Below are 26,910 nucleotides of genomic sequence, written 5' to 3' on the forward strand. Positions count from 1 at the left end.
ATCACTGGTTTAGAGGAATGTGGAACTCTGATGAGGTTATTCCCTGGGATTCCCTCTGTTTAGGATACCATAGGAAGCGTATGCACATGTGATTATACAGTGTGATACACATTTCTTATTTCTTATTACAAATTGATGAGGCTGGAGATATGATATGACACCCAGAACCTGAGATAACAGTTGGCAAGCAACACTGTCTGATGGTCTAAATATGATACATAGATGTGTAGCTATGCTTACATTATAGTTGTTTACACATGATAGGCCTCGTATTTATTTAACCTAATATAACTTATGTTGCTGGGTTTTTTATTTTGTTCATAATGCTTGTTATAGCTTCAATATTAATTTAAAACTACTCAGTTATCAGTAAAAAAAATTACTTTGTTTGCAACTTGAACAGTGAATAAGACCTTAGACCTTAGAAACCATTTTTAGGAGTTGGTTCTCACCAGATGCAGTCCAGTGCATATTTATTCTACACCAAAAATCATGCACAGTGTTTATCATGGATTCCAATAGCCCTCGTTCACAACAGTGCAGCACAACCCAGTGCAGTCAACAAAAGTACAACATGCTGCATTTTTTTCTCTATGGAACACATCTGGAACGCGGTAAAACGCATAAAAAATGCATCTGAATGCATTGGAATGCATCAAAAAATGCACCGGAATGCACATGTTCTAATTGATATGAAGATGAAAAAGGGGCAACAAAATCGTGAATGCAGAAAAGCATCCAGAAATTGTGGTGTTAACCAGCCCTAAATGCAAATCAAAGAATTAAAGGGAAGTATAGACAAAGCCATGGAGGGGCAGAGCAGAGAACTAGTGACTGGCATTCACTGCTCTTTGCTCACTGAGAACTGAGAGATCAGCCGTCCATAATCGCTCAGTTCTCAGTCCTAGAAGCAGCAAGAGACAGAATACTTCCTGTTGTGTTTAATCATTAGGATGACTGCAATTTGCTTATTACTACACACTTATCTAGATATTACACAATCTAGGCAAACAAATAGTTCATACCGATTCCATAAGTAAGTATAACTGTGGATTCCAGTAAGTGTTCAGGGTTAGAAGTCATGACTAATTCTGAGTATAGATTCTTAGCAGCAAAGCTGTTGGAAACACTGAAAGCTTCACAAAATATTTCACAAAGCATTTCAGTTTTTAAGGCTCAAACAGGTCAAGGTAGAAAGTATCTGTAATGCTGTTTAGACAAAAGCTTTGCAGGATGCTGGCTTACACAAGTGGCATGTGACCATAATCTAATGTATTGACATCCCGCATGTTCGCTAAAATCACTTTGAGTTTCTTCCTGATAGCAGCTACTGTTGCACTTCATTCAAGGTTAAGTGTAGCTCATTCAATCCAAGCCTTTCACAAAAGAACTTTATTCCACTGCACTTTTGTGGTAATTTTTAAAGGTACTTATATGGTTTGGTAATTTTATTTATGCTCGGTGATTCAAAAGCGGTAGTAAACTGTAAAAAGAAAAAAATATGGTCCCCCTGTAGGTTCAATGTCGTAATGTGCTAGTATGCACTGCATACTAACACATTATGACAGACTTACCTAGAAAACAAATCCCTCCAGTGGTGTACTGTCATTGCTGACAGGGATTCTATCTTCACCCGGTCTTCCTTCTGGGTTTGCGGGCTCCAGACGCAAACAGAGAGCAGTGCGAATGCTCCGGTGACTTCACCAGCTGCTACACATCTGAATATCCCCTTAACAGTGCACATGTAGAAGATATTCACTGTATCTACAGGTAAGCCTTGTTATAGGCTTATCTGTAGGTGCAAATTAAAAAGCGAGTTTACTGTTACATTAACATGTAAAGTATTTGGGTTTTGGTGCAGAACAATATTCCAGCTGTAGAAACATGCTTCTCTTAAAATCTGCTTTTATCTTTATTGATGCCATTTTTTGCATACTTTTTATTTTATTGTTTTTTTTATTTTTTTTTTATGGTATATGTGTGTTGCCTATATATACATAAAATCTGTTTCACTTCCCCTTTACATATAAATGAATCAAAAATGTGCAACTGATAACCAAAATATGCCATAACTCAATACATGATGTCTCAATAAATATATACTGGTGAAAAAATCAGTGAATAAAATGCATTCATATAAAAATTGCCCTGGCTGTTTTCCATTGTTTTGTTGATCTTTACGGCCATGCTGTGATTGTTGTATTTGTACACTTTCAAATAAAAATATATTCAACGATATAAAAAAGTCCCAGAACATTAAAATCGCAAACAAATATAGAACTCCACAATAGAAACAGATTCAGAGGTTAAAAAGTGCTGATTGGACATTACGCGTGATCACTCCTGTCTTTTAACAATAAACACAGCATCTTACCAGAGATATCAGACCTCTAACAAAAAGGTTATAAACGCACAAGAACTATCCAGGGTACTTGTCAAATGAACTCTCTCATGCAGGCATCACAACTCAAAACATCATAAATGGACCATTGAGAGAGGAAAAGGACAGACTCGTTGAGCAATACTGCAGTACAATTTTATTCTAAAACCACCACTGGGTATTCACATGAGGAAAAACTGAATACAGCACCTATCAGCCAAATGCTGTCTGCCAGCAAGCGGAAACTGGGTGTCTGTGGGAGCAGCCAGTAAAAAAAATGCAAACAATAAAGGACACAGACTATTCACAGTGGAGTTGATTTACTAAAACTGGAGAGTGCAAAATCTGGTGCAGCTGTGCATGGTAGCCAATCAGCTTCTAACTTCAGCTACTTCAACTAAGCTTTGACAAAAAAAAACTGGAAGCCGATTGGTTTCTATGCACAGCTGCACCGGATTTTACACTCTCCAGGTTTAGTAAATCAACCCCAATGTGTAAATCTGTACTTCCTTTATGAAAATAAAAAAATACAAACATGTACCTGTATGTCATGACTTTCTTCCGAGTCTGCTCGCGCATGCTCACGTGGGCCAGAAAGATTGTGCTGTCATTCGCTGCAGCACAAACCAATCAGCGGTTCCCGGCCATTGATATATAGTTGGGAACCGCTGAGTAAATGCCAGAAGAGAGCCCTGTGTTGGCAAACAACACTTGGGCTCCCTTCAGACAGCAGTGATGTGTTGTTTTTATGATCCTTGCAAAGCAGGGAGTAAAAACTGGCACATTGCTTAGTAAAACAACACATATTACACATATTAAACATTGTTATAGGCACACATTTAACCCCTTAATCGCCCTAAATGTTAACCCCTTAATCGCCCTAAATGTTAACCCCCTTCCCAGCCAGTGTTATAAGTACAGTGACAGTGTATATTTTTAGCACTGATCACACTAAGTCGCTGATCACTGCCATTACTAGTATGTATAAATAAATAAATAAATAAATAAAAATTCCAATATCTATACCATAGTTTGTAGATGCTGTAACTTTCATGCAAACCAGTAGATATACACCTTTTGGGATTTTTTTAGACATGCACTTTGGCCAAAATTCCTGAAGAAAAATGTTTTTTTTTTTCAAAATTTTGGGTCTTTTTTCATTTATAGCGCAAAAAATAAAAATTTCAGTGGTGATAATATATCACCAAAAGAAAGCTCTATTTATGTGAAAAAAAATAATAAACATTTCTTTAGCGTACAGCATTGCATGACCGCGCAAAGAGCACAGTGCCAAAAAATGGTCTAGTCATAAACGGGTAAAATTTTACAGAGTTCAAGTGGTTAAAATAAATGTTTTTCAATGCAGGGAAACATGAAAGTTTAGCAGACCTGATTCCAGTGCCTGGTACAGATCTCAATGTCCTATTATGTCTGAGTATTTTCTTCACAGAATAAGATTGAATCTTCCCGTTATTTCACCTGGGGTAGCACCAAGCAGGCTGCACTGGCACTTTATCCACAAGTGGGCTATTCTAACTGGTATGGGACTACACCTTTAGGCCTCAAAGAATACCTGTACTGAGAGAAAAATTGAGACTGTCTTTGTGGACCTCCTGAAAGTGCTGGTTACATGGCTCTCTCTCTGGCTTTTTTTATTTTTTTTAAACAAGCAGTCAGAAAAGTCTAAGTGAAGTCAGAACTTCTAATATGCATGGTTCTGGATTAGTGACTCAAAAAATATTAAAGTGTTGGCTCTGCACAAGAGCCAGGAAACTAACATTTTCAGAAATATAGGGCAGCATAGCTACATAATCCCTCAATACAGGTTTCCTTTAGGCAGCAATCACAGAACATCACACAGGGTACCTATGTCTTTTCAGCTATACACTGTTAACAAGTCAGCAGCTGCTCCTTCATGTAGCCCTGCCCTGACAGTTTTCCCATGGAACTGGCTGAGGACAGCCTGCAGCATGACAGACTCCCTCTGCAGTAAACAGTGCTTAGAAAAAGGTCACTGGATCCTTCTGAAATCTTCAGGCAGTCCGGGCTCCCCTCTCAGTTCAGCCATTTTACAATCAATGATATTAAAGAGATTTTGTCAGGTCTTCAAATGAATTAAACCAGCACTCCCTACAAGAGAAGAGGGATTATATTCCCTTCCTTGGTTGCTCATTTCTTCTACATCTCCTCTGTTCCAGGGCTGAACCCTTTTTTTGTGTCTTCTAAATTCAACATGTTCAGGACTTAGCAGTGGCATAGGGGTGATAAGAATGGAACCATAGTGCACGGTGGGGGACACAGGCATCCAATGCTCTTGTTGATTGCTGTAGACGAGGCTACAGTGCAGGAACAGAGGGAAGGTAGGAGAAATTGGCTGGCGGAGAGGTATAGTCCGTTTTCTTTTATAGGGAAGTGCCATGTCTCTTTAAAGTGCTGGAGCTGCAGGTTCTGTTTAGTCAGACCAGTGCCCGTCATGTCACATAGATAGATGCCCAGCAATAACCAATGTTCCATCTTATTGGACTATAGTGAAGACACAAGAAGAAACAGGGTTCATCAAAGAGTAGCCTAAAAGTTTACAAATGTCCAAGTTGAATAAAGAATGATTGTAAACTTTTACATTAATACTCTTGGGACTAGTATGGACATTTTTGGTTTGGGGGCGTAAAAAAAATGTTCATTTAAGATGTATTTTTAGCGTTCCCCAATCCACTGGTGCGTGCTCTTTCTCTAACCTGGCTTTATGCATCCATAAGTCACATAGATCTGCGGTTTAGCCCAGCCCCACTCTCCTTATTGGCTCACTGGCTGTGATTTCCATTGGCTTCTGTTGCTGTCTCGGCTAATGAGGAGAGGGAGTCCCAGTACAGCTAAGGCTCTCATGCACATCGTTGGATCGAGTGGGGGCTCAGGTGAGTATTGGGGGGGGGGGGGCTGTGAGAGGAGCAGCACACAGAGGTTTATTTTACCTTCATGCATGGAATGCATGAAGGCAAAAAACCTTCTGCCTTTACAACCACTTTAAGTTGCAAAAACAACAGAAGGGGGTGTTCACACGCCCATGGAAAAAATGATCCCTCCTGTCGTATTCAGCAGGCAGCAAGCCTGCCAAATGCAACGCCCATTCCAAACATAGAACACTTTTCAATAGTGCAGCGGTTTATATGCAAATTTTAACTTAGCCTTAGAGGCTCTGTTTCTTCTTGTGTTTTCAGCATATCCTGACTCCAGGTTGGAAGTGTAGGGCATTTGCCCAGGAGAGTCATCCTTGTGAACAAATTTAAGACTGAATGACTGTGTTTCCTCTGTTCTTCAGGGGTTTGTGATGTTGTTGGCCTTTTGGACAACAGAACACCTTTCTTTCTGTAAATGCGTGGGGTGGAGGGGGGTTCTATAGTAGCAAAGGAAACCTCTGGCAGGGTTTTTGTCAGGTTCAGCAGGGATTTTCTTATACTTGCTGCATTTTTTAACAGACAAAACATGAAGAAATGTGCATGCATTGTATATATACTTTGCCCAGATCTACACATTAACTGCATTTTTGTGGTAAACATTAACATAATAAAGAATTTTCATCTAGCAGTTGTAAAGTGGTTTCATTGTTACATATGACAGAGATTTCTGGGTTGCTCACATTGTGGATTTTATGTTGTTTGTTTTAGATATCAGAGACATATGCCTTCCTTCCCAGAGAAGCAGTGACAAGATTCCTAATGAGCTGCTCAGAGTGTCAGAAAAGAATGCACTTAAATCCAGATGGAGCTGATCACAAAGGTACTGTAAGAGCAATGGTCAGTGATTGAAAATGACCCACCTGCTTGACAGGGAGAGGGATATAACTGGTTCACTAAGCACATGCTATCCATAAGAGACTACCTACTAACATTACAGTTATGTGTGTACTAATTCAATATAGCCAACCATGATTTATGTAATTAGATTGCTAAAAAATAGTTGATTGGCTATTAGCACTTTTTAAGTGCTATTGACATGTAAGTCAATAAATGGCACTGTGGTTGGTGACAGCTTACTTCGTATCTTTCTCTTGAGCCATCACCTAAAGCACTGCAATTTGGATGTTAAACTAGGTCATGCCCACCTGCCGGGTAGTTCTCCATAGCACCTGGAGCATTTCTGAGGTTATACTACATTGAAATCTGCAACCTCTGTGTCACCCTTGGTGTGATTTCCCAGCCCATACACTTCTACCTTACAGATTTAGTTCTGTCTCTGGTGAAATTATAAACAGAACCCTCAAATTTACCTTGCTATATACATACTGTACACATCCATCTATATTATTACTAGAGACAAAGGGAGCAGGAACAAGACTGAATAAAGGCAAAGCAGGGGCTGCAAATTTCCCAGAACAGGAAAAACATGCCCTGGACATAGAGAATGAGCAGGCACGGCCATGATGAAAGAGAAGGACCATGGTAAAAAAACCCTGCTTTTTAGATTAATGGAGCATAATCCAAGATCTATTTCTTGGAAAACTATTGGATAACTCCCTTCTCCCATGTGTTTCCTGAGACAAAAACCTTTTTAATAAAATTGCTCCATACATGTACTTCAACTAACTTCAGTTTATGTCTTGTCTTAAAGGGAAATTCTGAACTAAAGTTTTTTATCATACATAGTAAGAAATGGTTATCGTCTATCAGATTTTTTTTTTGCTGTCTTTATTACCCTTTGTGTGAGTGTTTGTCCCTGAGGATTGAATTTATAAAGTGATATTAATGCTTTATTTTTTTAATAACAAATGTCATGCTTACCTGCTCTGTGTAATGGTTTTGCACAGAGCATCCCCGATCCTCTTCTTCTCGGGTCCCCTGCCAGCCCTCCTGGCTGCTCCCTCTTGACCAGTACCCCTAGTGGCAAGCACTGGTGCGCAGGGCCGGTGCTTCCACTAGGCAAACTAGGCAGCCACCTAGGATCCACTGCCACCTAGGGGCACCTGGGCACTGCTACAGGCCGGCACTCTCTATATGTGGGATGCCGCCACATCGTGAATGATCCTTCAGCTGAGAGGAGGGTGGCAGAGGGGAGGAAAAAAAGACAGAGGAAGATGGCGGGTGTCTGGGACCAGTGTAGCAGCTGAGCTGCCGCTTCTTCCAGTGTTCCTCTCAGACTCAGTTCCTTACTGCAAGCCAGCTGGCGGAGTTCCAGCCCTTCTCTTCCCATTCATCAGCAGAGGCGGAGCTGTGCAAAGGTAATGTCTGATTTTGATGATGTCTCGTGTCTGTGTGAGTATGACCCGGCCGGCCATCCATCACATGTGTAATGTGTCAGTGCATGATGACATCATCATTATCCCACAGCCTGCTCTTATAGTGCCTGCTGGACCTGCTGATCTGTGTCAGTGTTGGTGGTGGTGTGTTGTGTTGGATCTGTCACTACGTGGGATTGCTCAGTTCAGGTGTTCTCTCTCTGTGTGTGGGCTGGGCTTTGCTGCCTGCCTGCTGTTACAGCGTTTTATCTCCCCCCATTGCCTGGGGAATTCCAGCTTGGGATCTGTCAGAGTGTGGATCCATCATCCTCCACTCACTGCAACTTTCACCCTGCCACTGCCAGCCACAGATACAGCCCATCCGTGACACTGATTTTGTCTTTAATATTGGTGCTGGTGGCATCTTATGGCAGTTATTTTCTCACATTAAAAGAAATTTAGCAGTGTCATGTTTTGTTGATTTAATATTTTCTACTGTTTGTACATTAAAAAATAAGTCCTGGTGCGTGCTCTTTCTCGATCCTGGTTCTATGCGTCCATAAGACACATAGATCCATGGTTTAGCCCACCCCCTGCTCTCCTGATTGGCTCACTGGCTGTGATTTCCATTGGCTCCTGCTGCTGTCTTGGCTAATGAGGAGAGGGAGTGCACTCTCATGCACAACGCTGGATCCGGAAGGGGCTCAGATGAGTATGGGGGGGGGTGGGGGGAGCAGCACACAGAAGGTTTTTCTTGCCTTCATACATATAATGCATGAAGGTAAACAACTTTCAGCCATTACAACCACTTTAATCATTGGGTTGGATACATCCTATGGATCATGGGAACCCTAAGAATTTTTTTTTCCCCTTTGTCTTCTCATTTGGGATAGGTGGTTTTAAAGATATTATTGGCCAATTTCTTAATCAGCGCTGTGATTTTATGCAATTGTTTCATATAATTTTCAATACAATGTATTTATTTGATTATTATGTATTTTTGAAGTGCCTCAAAAATCGCATTTGTTGGACTGTAAACTTTTTGATTTATCATTAATTTCTGCCCCAGTGACTATAGTCACCTGGACAAATAGAAAGTGTCACACACTTGAAAACATGAAAACCTAAACTATCTGTACGACAATGTCTCCAGTCGTCAGATGTAGCTGGTGCATGGCCAACAGTGGTACAGTTGAATATACATTGTTAGAAAAAGCCTGTGCAACTTTACTGAAGTCCCATACATGATCTGAAAAAATGTTTTGGAGAAACTGGGGTCCCCAATATTAAGGAAACAATACAGAAGCACCATGTGCAAACATATAACATATGAATTTGAGAAAGAGCAGGGACGCTCAGAGCTACTGCTTACTCACAAAATTGTGCTGATTACACTGTTGCACCATGGAAGGATAAATAAAGGATTTTAATTGCAGTAAGTCGTGACATGTCATCCCATTGATTTGTATACATTTAATTAGCAGTGATAGTGGAGCCCACTTAATGTGGATACCTTGTCTGGTAGTTAGTGCCACCTGAAGCTCACTAAGTGTTGTTATACTCTATATATATATATATGTATGTGTGTGTCAATTGTTTACACATGGCTGTTGTTCAACAATAAAATCAGTGCAAACATGTGAGTAAAAAATTGTTTTGAGTGTATCTGCTCAAGTTCATATGTCATATATTTGCACATGGATATTCTGTATTGTTATCTTGATAAAGAGGACCCCTGTGTTTCTGAAATGTTGGTCATGTTTTGTATGGAACTCCGGTAAAATATGTTACATTTGCACATGCCATGCTGAATTGCAATAGCAATAAATAGTTCAAACCTGATGGGATTCTAACATTTCCAAAACTTAGAAAAAGCTTTAGGTTTAGATACTGCTTAAATCTAGTCCAGCACAAATGAATTTAAACTTGCAAGCAGACATACATGACAAGAGAGTGATTTCAAAATGGCATGAATATAAGTAACTTTTATTTTCTTTACAGATAATGGGAAGCCTCCGACACTGGTGACAAGTATGATTGACTACAACATGCCAATAACCATGGCTTATATGAAGCACATGAAACTTCAACTCTTAAATTCACAACAAGATGAGGTAAAGGATGTTGTGGACTGCAGTAAAAGTCTAGTATAGCAATTCACAGTGCAGTTCTTGGGTTACCCCTAGGCCATTGCTTAAAAAAAAATGACCAAAGTCACATTAGTGACCACTTTATTGCTTTTAAAACTTAAATGACAAAGCTATTGCTACTGTAAGGAGAATGTAAGGCAATATAACAGTGAGTAAATACATCAAATTAATTACTTTTTCTATTCTTGCTTCTTTTTGTTTTGGATGTATAAGTATTTCTCTCTTTGAAGTAAAAATTCTTCATAACATTTTTGGTCTGTGATGGGAAAGGAAGCTGGTCTCAGGAATTTTGGGGGGGATTTGGACAGCAAACTAGCTATGACACACAGTTGACCTGATTCACCAAAGAGAAAGTACAAATGTTTGCACAATAAACTTGGCACCCGCTTTGATCAATTTACACCTAGCATTAGCAAGGGGCACTTGGGCAGGGCAGTTCACAGAACGGTAAGAAAGTACAAATGTTTGCATGTAAAAAAAAACAAAAAAAAAAACTATTTGACCAAGCACTTGCATTTATCTTTGATTTGAGGTATTTTTATTATCTTGTCAAGTTGCTAACATTTTTCTACCGATACACGAAGAATCTTCAAAAAGTTTCTGCACTTTTTTTTAACTCTATTTATTATACTACAAGGTCAGCCGGCTTGCCAGACAGACTATTCACATGACACTCTCGGACACGCCCAATTACTACTCTTCCTGCCCTTTCCGTTTCCAGCAAACATATAAAAGTACAGAAACCTTTTGAAGAACCCTCATAATTTATGGGCAAACATTTTACCATGCAAACTGGGCAGTGCACAGGCATGAAGTCAAGCAATAACAGGGAGCAGAGTGTTCCTGGAAAAACAAGACAATTATCAGGAGCCATGGTAAGCAGAGGTAATTCTGTATTACCTACCAAATGAAGCATAATATAAACAAGATTATAATTTGGACATTTCATGAACACAAAAAGGGTTTTCAATGTTACTTATCAAGAAGTGTGAAAAAAATAACTCTGTTCTCTTATGCTATATACACATACATGGACAAATGAATGTGGACACCCCTCCAAATTACTGAGTTCAGGTGTTTCCAGTGAAGGGTACCGTTAATACTACAGCATATTGTACAAAGACAATGTTAGACAATTGTGTTATTTCAAATTTTGGCAACAGCCACCTAGTTCTAGCAAGACTGTACCCTTTGTACAAAGGCAGGTACATAAAGGCATGGGATAATAAAGTTTGTCATGGAGGAACTCCACTGCTTGCACTGAGCTCTGACTGCAACCCTACTGTACACATTTTGAATGAATTGGAATGCTGATTGTGAGCCATCTCTTTTCCTGTGTCATCAGTATCTGACCTTACAAATGCTCTCCTTGCTGAACAGGCACAATTCCCACAAAAACCCTTCCTTATCTTGTGGAAAGATTTCCTTTAATAATGGCGGCTGTTATAGCTTCATAAAAATGGAAGATGGAGGTATCCTCATTTTAATGTATATGTTTTGCAATGTGTTGTTCAACAAACTCTTACAGGTGTGATTGTCAAGTTTCCACAAACCTTTTGACCATGTCATGTGCATATTTCTGTATAGGTAGATATGTAGTGAGAGAAATGCTGCATAGACTATCTTGTTCAGTTTGGATTACAAAAAATTAAATATTTAGGTAAGCTATACTTATATTTTCGAAAATACAGACACATTTTACTCTTATCTAGTAGTGTACTTGTGTTGGAAACCAGGGAAAACTTCAGCCTCCTAGCCACTAAAACTCCTACATAACTTTCACAAATGGCTTAATCTCATTTGCTAGTAGCAAAATATCACTTGTGTTCAGCAGGAGAAACTGAGCTTCTAAATCTGGCACTGAAAGTGATTGTTAAGGCAGAAGATGTTTTTACCTTACTTCATTCTTTGCAGTAAGTTAAAAAACCTGCTGTGCGCAGCTTTTCCCACAGAACCCTAATACTTACCTGAGCCTGACCTCGATCCAGGGACATGCGCGAGAGCTAAGGCTCTTTCGGCTCTCTTGCTCCTCATTAACCCATATACAGCAGCAGGAGCCAACGGCTCGCGGTGCTGTCAATCAGAGCCTGAGATAAGGAGCAGGGGGCTCGGCTGAGCCCCACTCTGTGTGTCTTATGAACACACAGAACAGGGCTCAGGAGTGAGCACACACAAGTGAACCCAGAGCAAGCAGCTTGCTGTAGGGGCACTTAGAAAGCGTGGAAGAGGAGGGAAAAAAACATTGCACAGAGCAAGTAAGTATGATGTTTTTTATTTTAATAAAATAAAAAGCAAAGCTTTACAATCACTTTAAATACCAATATAGACTCCAGAACTAACTGATAAATCAGCCACAAAATGGGCTTGGGGTATGTGTGGTTTTAGTATGTGCTAAATTGCAAAGGCATACTTTTGTACAACTATAGAAATTTAGCTTAAAGCATCACCAAAGTAGTAAAGAACATTTTAATTGAAAATAAATTAGCATTTTAAAAACATGTAAGCTTACACTAACCGGCCACTTTATTAGGCACACCTTGCTAGTACCGGGTTGTACCCCCTTTTGCCTTCAGAACTGCCTTAATTCTTCATGGCATAGATTCACAAGGTGTTGGGAAACATTCCTCAGAGATTTTGGTCCTTATTGACATGAGTTACTGTTGCATTTTTATCATCTCAAACCAGTCTGCCCTTTTTCTTCTGATCTCTGACAGTAACAAGACATTTTCGTACACACACCTGTCGCTCACTGTATATTATCTCTTTTTCGGACCATTCTCTGTAACAATATAGAAAGATCTCTGTTGAAATAGTTGTGCGTGAAAATCCCAGGAGATCAGCAGTTTTTTATATACTCAGACCAGCCCATCTGGCATCAACAACCAGGACACGTTCAAAGCCACTTAAATCCCCTTTCCTCCCCATTCTGATGCTCGGTTTGAACTTTAGCAAGTCGTCTTCACCACGTCTCGATGCCTAAATGCATTGAGTTGCTGCCCTGTGATTGACTGATTAGCAATTTGTGTTACCAAGCAATTGAACAGGTGTCCCTGGTAAACTGTCCAGTGAGTGTATTTCACCCTTCCACCCAATCACTTTCTGGACCATCAAGTCTGCATTTTGCTGTTGCTCAATATCTAAAACACTGGCTGTACACAATCTGCTGTAGTTTATGCTTATCCTGATTAGATATCAACTGAACTAGTTACAATAATAAAATAGATTTTCTACTTTTTGTAAAATATGACTGTAAGTCACAATAATATATAATATATATCAGTATGATATAGTCTATATACAACCTGAGTTGTGCTGTAGTTGGGTTCATTTGATCTCTATAGGTATCCTTGTGACTCCAGTTACATCTAAGTGGAAAAACATTGCTTAACAGCAACAGCAAGCCAAGTTTTACTGGTTAGCAGAACAGTGGGGAAGATGCCTTATGTGTTTACAATGAATACATTACATCAGAAATCCTCCTTTTTGTCTTACATAGAAATTCCATTTCAAATGTATCTAAATTTTCATTAACTGTTCACCAAAGCTCCAGTACCGCACCAATCCCTCTCAATACTAATTTGTAAATAAAATTTTAAAACCTCAGAAAAAAGCTGTGTAGTCAAAGTGGGAGCTGAATGGGTTTGCCCGCTGCCAAAAAAAATGTTTGACTGATAGTAAGCAAACATAAGTTAGCACTACATAGTTTGATTTTCTCTCATTCAGCCTGTAGGCTAAACAAGAGCAAATCAATTGATTTACCCATCCATGCTAAACAACTAAACTATTTTATAGGATGTAGCCATTGTTTGGCCAATGTTTTTCTACCCAGCTCAGTTGATTTTTAAATCATTTTGTTTTTTTATCAGACTTGGTGGTGTTTGCAGGGCCACCTACAGCTTGAATGTCAATTGAATCAGCAGGAATCTGCCAACATTGAGACACCAATAGTGCCTCACTATTAGTAATATTCAAAGTTTTAGCACTATTTATTGCAGTAGCAATTTTTAGTGGTGCTGTCACCTTACTAAATTCCATCTACTAAAAACAATTAATTGTAAAGAGTTTTGACTGATTGATACACAGATGGAACAGTCCTTTCTTGTGTCTGTGTGTTGCTTTCTATATCTCAGACAGTACAATCAGCATTTTTATTGAATAGCAGATTTTAAAAAATGGATAAACCATCTGAATTCTGTCCAGCTTTGAGACATAAGCAGCAGTAAAGTACAGTCCCTGTGTTGCACTACTAAGTAGGGTGAACACATATAATTAAAAACTGTTTTGTTTCATTTTTTTACATTAAGCTGATCACATAAAGGCCAAAAAAGTAATTTTTAGAATTGATAGATTCTCTTTAAAGTCATGTGTGCTTTGATGGCTGTATTGGTATCAAGTTTCATTTTTGCACGTCTTTCCAATTTCCGGCCTTGATGTGAACAGCTGTCCACGGCATTTGTTGATTGTTATTGGTGTCTAAACTTGGAATACCTACTGTATTGACTGTTAGTGTATCAAGTAAAGTGGTGAATAAAAAGACATGACACACTTATACCTGGACTGTCAAGGTGTCAGTGTGGATCAGACTGAGTGAGGGATCCCTGAACTGAGAGGATTGCTGAACACAAGTCATCTATCAGTACCAATAACAATGGATGTGCTGTACCTAGCTACTATACAGCTCTCTGCAAATCTGCTACTTTTATACACATGCTGGGTAATTTATGTGTTCATTAGGTTAAACATCTTCAAAACTGACACTGGTCTTCCTATGGGATTAAAAGGAGAGGCTAAACATAGTAATTACCGATTTACTTATATGAAATACATAAAAGGCAAGATACACAGTCATTAGGATTCACATCTTCTTTAGATGATCTCAGGGGGACCTTGTTACATGTGTATCAGAACCCACCTATTGTGATTAGACATTCTATTCATGTATCTTTTTTCTTAAGTGTACTGGAGATCCTAGTCATTCTTTCATCTCATTTATCAGACCCTTATATTGAAATACCAATGTACCCAGAGGCATGCAGTCAGAAAACAGGAAATAATCTTACTGCTGAAAACCCTTTTCTAACATTGACATATATGTACATACTATATACTATACTATATGTCAACAGCAAAATGACACTGATTTCTGCATTGATAGGACAGCGACTGAAATACTAGACTGAGCTTAATGTTACATTGATAAAGCTATGAAAGACATCAGTTCGGGGCTGAAGACAAGTTAATTGTACAATTTAAGAAGACAAAGTGTGAACTGACCCTCAGAATTGTTATCTTTCATCGATAGAAATAGGAGATGAGAGTATAGCTCATTATCATCCAATATCTCTGCACACTGAACCTGTCGCAACTCTCTTACCCTAATTGGGTGTTGTTTACTACCTGAAAAGTACTTGCCCTTTAGGGCACAGACTTTAAATGGTTGCAGAGACTGTTTTTGTTTCTGAGAGCGTTGCACTCCTTATATTTGAATAAAATAGCCCAATTATCTCAAGTGATACAGTGTTTAGACTGATCATAAAGCTTGTAAACAGAAAATGACATGCACCAATGGAAGGAGTACCAGACCAAATGATAAGAGTCTAAATTAATTTATCGGTTCACACTAAAAACAAGCAAAGTATTTGGGAAGCCAGAAGAAACTCTTCCTTCATATGGGCTTCAGTTAAAAGAATAACCATGAGTGGACTCAAAACAGGGCTTTCCCGTGTGAATCTATGTAGGGAAGCTAATTGCTGGACTAGGAGAGTTACTAGCTAGCAACATCTGCTTGAACAATCAATATCTTCAGGGCCCCAAAATGAGAAGGCTGTTTTTATTATTATTATTATTATACCGGATTTATATAGCGCCAACAGTTTGCTCAGCACTTTACAATATAAAGGGAGACAATACAGCAACAATACAGTTCAATTCAAGAGGGATAGGTGGGCCCTGCTATGTTTTTAGCTTAATCCAATACATTAATTTTGGCTGTTTTATAATTTGGTTGATTATTTTTTTTCGGTGACCTGTTGGGTGCCCACAAGAGGTTAGCCCTGTTTGTTGTGAGCAGTCTAACCTGAACCAGTGTTTTTATCCTTTCTCTACTTTGTATGAACTCATATCAAAGTCACAGGACCTCTTGGATGCTTTTTTCCTTCATAAAGCATGTAAAGACTGGACAGGTGGCCTTTCACTTCAAGGTCCTGATTGACTAAAGTTTGAAGTGTGTTGCAATGAGCATTGTTTATATCAACCATCTAGTCATTCGAAGAAGCTCTCTTTTAAATCCCATCACATGATCACATGATTGGATATTTAAAGTGCATTATATTTTAGTTTACTATACCTCAATTCAGATTTTAGAAATTGGGTTTTAAATGTTTTTTATTCCCAAAGTAAATGGCTGTATAGACTTATCAGATAGCTTTTTTTTCCTATTGTCAACCTCTGCACAAAAAAATGTTTGTAAGTAAGCTGATGATGTTTTCAAAGTTTAGGTTCTGAAACAATTCCTAAAATATGGATTTTAATAGATGGGTTTAAGGATCTTTCTGTCCAATTTTGTTTGCAGATTAAACATGTAATAATTATTGATTTTTATCCTGTATGCTACTTAATTGTTTGTGTTCTTCAGAAATCCTGGTATCTTAAAATATGAATTCTATACCTGCAGGATGAAAGCTCTATAGAAAGTGATGAATTTGATATGAGCGACTCCACCAGGATGTCAGCTGTGAATTCTGACCTCAGCTCCAACCTTGAAGAAAGGATGCAAAGTCCCCAGAATCTTCATGGACAGCAAGATGGTGAGCTAATCTTTGTAAGATGTATAATTTCATTTCACAGCTTGGTCATTTACAGTCAGTTCCTTTGTTATTTGAAGAGCTAATATCCATAAAGTAAACTTATATAAAAGAGTTATTAAAAGTATTTTGAGGTAAGTGTATAAAACATGATTTCGTGAGTTTAACAAACTGCACACTAGTAATAAAGACAGTACCCGCTACCAAGAGGATATTTTTAATATTGCTTTCTTATCCAGTAAACCTAAAGAAAAAGAAAACAGCTGCTTATGAACCACGGGAAAAAAAGCAAAATGTAAAACTAATATTTTTCCCTGGGGCAGAAACTACAAAGCAATGCATGCACTGGGTTCACTCAGTATAGACATTTCAATTAAGTTTCCAAGAAAAAAGGTATGGTATTTTACAGCTCATATAATGATCATATAATGAAGTGTACTTACCTGAAAGGTAAGTAAGGAGGTATTCCCATTGCATTGTGAGATGCCATGTAAACATACCAAATCTTCCACATCAAGGTTAAAGTACTAAACTTTATAACAATTTCAAGTTGAACACTTTCGATAAATATTAATACATTCTTAATCACACCAATGTTGTTTTCTGCTCTGTGTTCATTTACATTCTTCCTACTAGTACATGTGCAGTATATGCTCAATTCAAGGCATGCCTCTAGTGATAACTGTCAGCACTCAACCAATCTTCTAAACCCTGAAATGGCTGGTGTCATCGTGGTCAGATGTGCAGCAATTTGGAAACTGCAGGCCATCCTTGCCATATAACAAGGTTTAGTTGGCTGTAAGTTTAAATTTGCCTGTTGAGTCTGCCTTTTCTCAAAATATACAGATGAAGCTTTGGTCACAACTAGGGGAGTGTACAGGAACCTTGTGGCTCCTGCCTAGTACAGTTGACAGGTAGAATAAGCTTCCAAGTTGCCAGTCTACATGATTTACTGGAAAATACACCCATACACTGGTTGCCCTGGGTAAGTGCAGAGATAAACAGGAAATGTAGTTCAGGGTGTCCTCGCTCTAGTTGGGGAAGCAACAGAGACACCCTTGGACAGCAGCATCACCAACTTGTGGGGAGTGCAGTGCTGGATAAACTCGCAGAGATGGATGGACTGGACTAACAAATGTATAAGCAGATACAGCAAACATTTTTTTTTCCTTTTGGGATAAAGATTTTACATAAATGAATAAATGCTGATCATTGTAAGCACCACTGTCAGTGTTAAATAGTTTGCCTCCACCTTATAACTACCACTTTTGCTGGACAGCTTTGCCTGTTAAAGAAAGTTGAAAAATAACAGACTTACTGGACAGATCTCCAGGTGAAAATAAAGACAAAAAGCTTAAAAAACCTAATGCAACCACCACGTCTAAGAATTGGTAAGCTGCCAAACAGTTTAATAGTGCTTTAAAACAGTATCAGTGTCAAACTAATGATCATGTAGTAGTGGATTTGTTATTTATTTGCAGACCTCTGTTCCTTGTAAAGCTTGCAGCTCAATGTGACTTTATCTTCTCAGTACTTTCCAGATATTTACCTTTTATATAGGCACCTCATTGTTTATTCAGAAATGCATCTTTTTTAATATCCTGAAATAAGGAATGACAACAAATTTTTCAACAAAAACATCCTGCACACACATAAGCTTACAAAGTATTCCCTCCTACAATGATGATGTAGAATTGAGTCTATATTGGCTACACCCATATAAGTATAGCCAAATATAACATAAATCTAACACAATACACAGTATAACAAGATGTAAAATCTAACATAAGTAAGAGTAAAAAAGAAAAACTTTAATTTCTATATCTTTGCTAGATCTGTTGGAACAAGCCAAAGTGTGGTGTGAAATGATTAAAGTAGTTATAAAGGCAGAAGGTTCTATGCATTAAGGTAAAAGACCTTCTGGGTACAGCCCCCCCTCCCAAGCCCCCCTTTATTCTTACCTGATCCCCATCTTGATCCAGTAGTTTGCATAAAAGCAGCGACTCTCCTGTGTCTCACTTTCTTTATTTCCTCACACAGCAGAAGGAGCCATTGGCTCCTGCTGCTGTTAATCACAGTCAGTGAGCCAATGAGGAGAGCAGGGGGCAGAGCGAGCTGCGCTCTTTATGTGAATGGACAATGTTCATCACTGTTTCATGGCTCGGGAGCAAGGCTTGCTATTGGGGGGCACTCGGCTGGGATGGAGCCAGGGCAACTGGCAGGGGACCCAAAACGAAGAGGATTAGGGCTGCTATGTGCAAAACCATTGCACAGAGCAGATAAGTATAACATGTTAGTTATTTACAACCTTTAGAATCACTTTAACCTCCCTGGCGGTATTCCCGAGTGTAGCTCGGGGTAAAGTTTTAGTACCACAAGCGGTAACCCCGAGCTACACTCGGGCTTACCATGCGGCACTGCTCCGCGATCCCTCGATCACTTACCTTGTCCTGCGCTCCAGCGATGTCCCTCCTGCAGTGTCCCCGGCAATTTAATCCGGCGGATGCCGGCATCTGTCATCTGGGTTCCGTCCCCTGCGAGCGTCGGGATGTACGGCGGGAAATTTGAAAATAACAAAAAGTGACATTCACTAATACACTAAAATCTCATAGTAAAACATTACTGTACCAAACCATTTCACATACATTTTGTCCCTAGTGCTTTGTCCTGTGCCCTGCCTGCATTTTTACTGTTCTTTATGCCTGGAAACTGAGAAATGTCCATGGCATTCAAAAAGCGTCCCTTTAGGTCAAAAGTTGGTTTAGACCAGCTAGAGAACAGCGATAGAAAATTAGAACCACTTGCAGAATTGAGTGATAATGATTTGTGGGGAAATTCCTCATCAGACTCTGAAAACGATTTTGCGACTTTGCTCAGTGATGTGCGAACTTGACGCTATATTTCAAATTTCATTGTTTTTGGTTTGATTATATTATTGAATTAAATTTATTACTATTATATTATTATTTTTTATGATTATTTATTAAATTATAGTTTATGATTTAGTGTTTCAAGTTTTATCCTACCCGGGATGTTTACTAGACTCTGATAAGATTTCAGTGAGTTATTCCTAAAAATTACAGGCCTACAATAAAAAAAATACATATTTACATGCAAAAAAATTTACAGCTTTGAGCACAGAAATATGGACATAATCAGACCCATAGGGAGGTTAAGAGTAAAAGGTAACAAAATAATAGGTGCTTACAGCAGATGCTGCCACTGCCACATTTGGAGATCATAGCCCTACCTTCACAGTCGTATCTTGAAAAAAGAAAACTACCCATTTGCAGCTGCTTTCAGTTTCTTCTCTCTACATGCATGCCTGGAAATTCTGATCTGGCCCATTTATTTTACCAATATATGTACCCAAATGCTGTTAATAAACAATAGATTTCTCAATGCGCTGTATTAAAATATAACAAGAGTAGGGCTTGTCAGACCCAAATTTGCCCTGCTGTATTTTCACTGTTTCACTGTGGGTTTCACTGTTTAGTTCTCGACTAGTTACATTCAGTGTTAGAGCTGATAGTCACTGATTTCAAAATAGTAGGCAGGATCGTTAGTATATCTTTATTTTGTTTGACTGAAAGAGAAATGTACATATTGTAATTGTGGCTGGTCTGGTGTAGCCTAGACAGACCAAGGCTATATGCAAACCACTGCTTGCTACAACAAACTCTGAGGTAGTGACTACTTCAAAAAAGTGGAAAGGCCCACTTACAGTAAATAAACTTTTCCCTCACTCAAATCAACTTTTGAAAGAAAAGCTTGTCACTCCATCTGCGGTCTTCCAGGTGACCATTGATGTAATGCCAGCTTGTATAATCTCAGCCCCTGGTTTCATTCTTGGTATCTTACAGATACAGGGAAATGGGTCAGGAGTGTGTACTGCACAGCACGTCCTGCTGCTAGTTGATAAATGAAGCAGTTTTTTTTCTGGAAGAATTGGAGTCAAAACAAACCTTTACCAACGTGAACAGTATCTGCTTGCAGGTTCCTGAATATGCATTTAACAAACCTGTAGATTGCTCGGGAGCCCTGTAAACTTGGTTGTCAATCATGAAAATTCCAGCTTCATTGGAACCACCTCCTGTGCTTTGCTATTGGTACCTGAGGGTGAGTAACAACCTCACTGTCTATTAGGTAAGCAGAAGAGACAGAAAGGATCAAGCACCAGCTACAAAAAGTATAATGATTGCATAATTGAAAATTGCTAAAGAATCTGTATGTACCTGCAGGTACAAACATGTTACCAGTTTACCAAGTTAACTTTCAATTTAGGTTATTTTACGTCAGAAAGCCTAATATACATACTTGTTCCAGGTCACTGATTCAAAAAGTTTTGAAAGCTAAAATATCAGCATAACAACCAGACAAGCTTTTTCAGAAGAATGTCAGCAGTGGCAGCTCCCGTATTTCTCTCATGGCAGAATTTCTTTTAATATTTTAGAAAGAAAACACTTCAGCTATAATTAGCCAGGTTAGATGTATTATTTGTTTTAAGCTTACTCAGAACATGGATTTGTCAATTATAAAATCACTGGCAAAAAAATAAAATTAAGACCAATGAAAACCTCTAAAACACCACTGTCAATAAAATACTAATTTAAATTGTCATTTGGGACCTTGTCAGTAATCGTATTTACTCTCAGCCTCTCTTCCTAGTCTGTTTTTTATTGAGCTTTATTGATTTGTGGTGTTTACTGTTATTACACTCTAAGTGCCCATACAAATCAAAGGTAACTGGTGTTGTCTGCAGTGAACCTGTTAAGATACTGTATATGTGCATTTCTAATAAACTAGCAAGAAGCCAATGGAAGCTATGCCTGGATATGTTAAAACAGAACCATTTGAAATCTTAGGAAAGCCATAGATGATTCGATTTTCTTTCCTGCAACCATGTGTCGCAAAGAAGAAAATCTCTTGATTCCTCCATTAACACAGTCAGTGTTGATTAGGGAGTCCCTCCTGCAGAGCTATTGTGTTCTGCCGGCAGGGAGCCTTCTCTGCTGGCAAAACACATTGATTATTGTTAGTGGTTATAGCTGCTGGCAGTAATCACATGCAAAAAATCTGACAGGATAGTTGTACTGAAGTCAATTGATGGATCGACTTCAGTACAACCAGCCTTACCATTGTACATGGATCGAATCCTGGCTGGCCCCTGCTGAACCAGGCTGAGATGTGATCCACCTATGGCTGGCTTTAGAGTGCCTTAAAGGATAAGGAAACTTTCCTTCTAAATTTCCTTACTCTTCTGCCCCCACCCCCGCTAAGCAGGCCTAGCCCACCATTCTCCACTAAAACACTATACTTTCCTCGATTTTGCTCTGTGGCTCCACTGCATTGTTTACATCCCTTGATCTGACATCTGAACTTGCACAGTTCAGTCTCATCTATGGGGCTGGTGGATGACTCTATCTTAGATCTACTTAGGAGAGTGAAGGCAACAGAGTAAAGAAACTTTGTGGAAAATTTTTCTTACCATTTTAAAGCTCAACTCCTGGTATGATTTAAATTGCTTAGTTAAATTGGTCCAGCTTGTATGTAAGTATGCATATTCTAGACTTGATGGACCGCAATACAATAGTCAGTACAAGATGTTCTCTAATTGGTCGAGGTGGAGGTCTGTAACATTATCCCCATGGCTCGCCTTCTCACTTAATCAGTGATTGCCATGTATTCACAGAAAAAATACAAGGCCTTCTATGACCTTCAGGTCCTGAAAAATAGCATTGATCACTGTAATATTCCACAGCAGACCACCAGGTATGAAATATTCATACTTAAAGTGGAACTTCAAGCTATAACAAACTAAGCCTAAAAGGTGTCTTAATACTTTTGGCAATATAGTGTATGTATATACTGTATATACATACACTATTATGCCGAAATTATTAAGACACCTGCCGTTACACACATGAACTTCCATAGCATCCCAGTCTTAGTCCATAGGGTTCTATATTGAGTTGTCCCACCGTTTGCAGCTATAACAGCTTCAACTCTTCTGGGAAGGCTGTCCACAAGGTTTAGGAGTGTGTCTACGGGAATGTTTGACCATTCTTCCAGAAGTGCATTTGTGATGTCATTCACTGATGTTGGACGAGAAGGCCTGGCTCGCAGTCTCCACTCTAATTCATCCCAAAGGTGTACTGTCAGGTTGAGGTCAGGAGTCTGTGCAAGACAGTCAAGTTCCTGCACCCCAAACTCACTTGTCCATGTCTTTATGGACCTTGCTTTGTGCACTGGTGCACAGTCATGTTGGAACAGGAAGGGGCCATCCCCAAACTGTTCCCACAAAGTTGGGAGCATGAAATTGTCCAAAATGTTTTGGTGTGCTAACACCTTAAGAGTTCCCTTCAGTGGAACTAAGGGACCAAGCTCAACCCCTGAAATCAACTTTACACCATAATCCCCCCACCACCAAACTTTACACTTGGCACAATGCAGTCAGGCAAGTACCGTTCTCCTGGCATCCGCCAAACCCAGACACATCCATCAGATTGCCAGGCAGAGAAGTGTGATTCATCACTCCAAAGAACTCGTCTCCACCGCTCTAGAGTCCAGTGGTGGCATGCTTTACACCACTGCATCTGACACTTTGCATTGCACTTGGTGATATAAAGCTTGAATGCAGCTGCTCATCCATGGAAACTCATTCTATGAATCTCTCTAAGCACTGTTGTTGTGCTAATCTGAAGGCCACATGAAGTTTGGAGGTCTTTAGCTATTGACTCTGCAGACAGTTGGCGACTTCTTATGCTTCAGCATGCACTGACCCCGCTTTGTTATTTTACATGGCCTACCATTTCATGGCTGAGTCTCTGTTGTTCCCAGTTGTTATAATACCACTAACAGATGACTGTGGAATATTTAGTAGCAAGGAAATTTCACAGATGGACTTAATGTGCAGATGGAAACCTATCCTGGTGCCACACTTGAATTCACTGAGCTCATGAGAGCGACTCATTCTTTCACAAATGTTTGTAGAAGCAGTCTATTATTATTTATTTATGGTACTTATATAGCGCTGTCCATTTATGCAGCGCTTTACATATATATGTCATACATTCACATCAGTCCCTAACCCTCAAGGGGTGTACAATCTAAGGTCCCTAACTCACATTCATACATACTAGGGCCAATTTAGACTGGATCCAATTAACCTGCCAGCATGTCTTTGGAGTGTGGGAGGAAACCCACGCAAGCACAGGGAGAACATGCAAACTCCATGCAGGAGGTGCCATGGTAGGGAATCAAACCCAACACCACCATCAATCCTGCCCCGCAAGCCAAAGTCAATGGCGCCATTCTGGACTCAAACCTTTCCTTCCAACCTCATGTCAAATCACTTACAAACACATGTAGGCTCCACCTTTGCAACATCGCCAAGATACGCTCCTTCCTTACCCCAGACACCACTAAACTACTAGTACACTCCCTGATTATCTCACGCCTCGACTACTGCAACTCTCTCCTCCCCGGCCTACCCCAGTGCAGGCTCTCCCCGCTTCAGACCATCCTGAACTCAGCGGCTAGACTCATCCACCTCACCAACTGCTCCACCTCTGCCACCCCCCTCTGCCTATCCCTCCACTGGCTCCCTATTGCCCAACGCATCAAATTCAAACTACTCACTCTGACCTACAAAGCCATTCACAACACTGCCCCTAACTACCTCACCAACCTGATTCCCAGGTACCACCCTACCCGTACCCTTCGCTCTTCACAGGACCTCCTTCTATCTTGCTCTCTGGTCTCCTCCTCCCACGCATGACTGCAAGACTTCTCCAGGTCCTCCCCAATCCTCTGGAACTCACTACCCCAATCCATCAGACTGTCACCTTCCCTCCTCACCTTCAGGCGCTCCCTGAAAACCCACCTATTCAGGGAAGCCTACCCCACCCTCACCTAACAGCCATTCTCCTTCATTCCTCCTACCACTCCATCCCCCACAGCCATTTCCTCCTGTACCACTACCCCCTCCCTTCTAGATTGTAAGCTTGAAAGAGTAGGGCCCTCTAACCCCTCGTGTGCTGTTTGTAGTTGCTGTACTGTTTCATGTATTGTCCCCCCCTCTATTGTACAGCACTGAGCAAATCCTTTGGCGCTATATAAACTCGATGTAATAATAATAATAATAATTTACTGCAAGGCAGACGTGCTAACCACTAAGCCACTGTGCCGCCGTCTACATGCCTAGGTACTTGATTTTATACACCTGTGGCAATGAAGGTGTTTGGGAAACCTGAATCCAGTGATTTGAAGGGGTGCCCCAATGCTTTTGGCAATATAGTGTATATACTGTATATATATATATATATATATATATATATATATGATTTTTTTTTTGGTATTTAAGAGAACATACTCCATTTCGGTTTCAGTCTGTGCCAACTTTTTCTTTGGAAAGGTAGCTTGCCTATGTAATTTATGAGATATGCAGTACAGGATTTCAGTTAAATGCCACTTAAAGGGTGCAACCACACAATCGTGTTTTCATACAGTTATATGTTTCAATTTAAACTCACTACAATAAAATCAGTCTGTATATGCAGTCAAGCCTGCTTGTTATGCTTACTGTGGAACCTAAGGGGTTAATCCTCCACATTGTGTAAAAAGACTGTTTGATCCTGGCTTCTCTGATCCTCCCCTTCTTCTAATTTCCCCAATCCATATCCCCTCAATTTCTGGAATGATGACAACAGTCTCATCAGACAAGAAGTGAAGGTAAATCTGCAGAAACACAGACAGCAAAAACAAACAGGGGTTCTAGCCTTCTAGATTTTTCCCTCTTATTCTGTCTGGTGGAACAATAGTCACTGGTACAGAAATAAGGAAATCCATGTAGCAGAACTCTGAATAACATTTATTTTATTTTATTTATTTCAAGTACTTATATGTATATACATTAAAAACCCCAATGAAGAAAAAAGCATCCAAGATGCCCTGGGACTTTGATGTGTGTTCATACAAAGTAGTGAGAGGGCAAAAACATTTGAAGTGCTCACAGGTTCAGCTTAGGCTGCTCACAACAGACAAGGTTATCCTCCAGTGGGTATCCCAGCAGGTAACCTGAAAAAAAACGTGCACAAATGGAAGGAGCTCCTGCCAGACCAAATGACAAAACAGTGCAAATTAATGTATTAGTTTGTATTAAAAAACAGCTAATGTTGTTTTGTAGTGCCAACACCTTGTCTGTGGATGAATGAATCTGTTCATCTTTGATCATCTGTAATCTTCTATGGCCAGCTTAAGACAGACCATTGTAAACTGTTATATGCAGGGTACTTCCAGGCATATAATCAGTGCTGAGCTTTCTTATTACAAAGCCCAGTATACATCTAGCCCATGGAGACTTCCTGTATTAAATAATAGCCGCTACAAAGGGAAAAGAGGGCAGGACAGTTGGTCTTGATTGAACAGCTATCTGCTGAACGTCACCTCAGGAAGAAAATATTTAAAGGTAGGTGAGAATCCCAAATGGTTGACAGGTTTTCTCTCCAACAGTCCAAAGCCATTCCAGGAGGAGCCTGAAACTATCTGATCTGCCTCGCGATAGTTGAGAAGTTCTACCTGGATATATCAAGGAGGAACCTGAAACAGACAAAAAGGAAAGCCAGGAAACCCAGTATTAAAATCCATAGCAACAATTAGGCTTTTTTTTTTTTAAATAAGTTTTAGCAAGGGGTGCCAGAGTCTCGTAATCCCAAGGGAGCCAATACATACTTGTGGTACTTACAAGCACAGTACTCTGGAAACCGTAGAAGTCAGTTTCATCTGCCTTTGGGAAAGACCAGACACTTCTAGAGCTTGTGCTTCAGTAAGAACTTTCTGGTGACATGGAAGATTTGCCTCAACTTTCCTACTAATTCCCAACAAAACTAAAAACTTTTGGGAAGATTTACTAAGACTGGTGCAGCTGTGCATAGTAACCAATCAGCTTCTAACTTCAGCTTGTTCAATTAAAGTGGTTCTAAAGGCAGAAGGTTATTTACCTTCATGCGTTCTTTGCATGAAGATAAAAAAAATTCTGGGTGCCCCATCTCAATCCAGCGATGTGCATGGGAACTTCAGCTCTGACTCACAGAGCAGTGGAAGCCATAGGTTCCTGCTGCTGTCAATAACAGCCAGTGAGCCAATGAGGAGAGGTCAGGGGGTGGGGCTGAGCCACACTCTGTGTGTGTGAATAGATAATGTCCATTCATGGGAGAGGTTTGCTACTGGGAGCACTCAGCAGGGGGGAGGAGCCAGGATTGTTGGCAGGGGACCTGAGAAGAGGAGGATCAGAACTGCTCTGTGCAAAACCAATGCACGGAGTAGGTAAATATGACATATTTGTTATTTAAAAAGAATTAACCTTTA

The 26,910-nt window shown here is 39.7% G+C and overlaps 1 protein-coding gene across 3 annotated transcripts in view; it reads left to right on the top strand.

Moving 5' to 3' along the window:
• Positions 1 to 26,910, top strand: part of NOL4 (nucleolar protein 4) — a 398,683-nt gene that overhangs the window by 240,074 nt on the left and 131,699 nt on the right. For all 3 annotated transcript variants that reach the window (XM_089678349.1, XM_089678348.1, XM_089678350.1), the window contains exons 3-5: positions 6,043 to 6,154; positions 9,591 to 9,703; positions 16,413 to 16,545. In XM_089678349.1, the coding sequence (XP_089534475.1) occupies positions 6,043 to 6,154; positions 9,591 to 9,703; positions 16,413 to 16,545 (358 nt within the window). The remainder of the gene's footprint in view (positions 1 to 6,042; positions 6,155 to 9,590; positions 9,704 to 16,412; positions 16,546 to 26,910) is intronic.

The sequence above is a fragment of the Staurois parvus genome, unplaced genomic scaffold (assembly GCF_062004578.1).
Source record: "Staurois parvus isolate SC_StPar_1 unplaced genomic scaffold, SC_StPar_1.0 ptg000203l, whole genome shotgun sequence".
NCBI lineage: Eukaryota > Metazoa > Chordata > Amphibia > Anura > Ranidae > Staurois > Staurois parvus.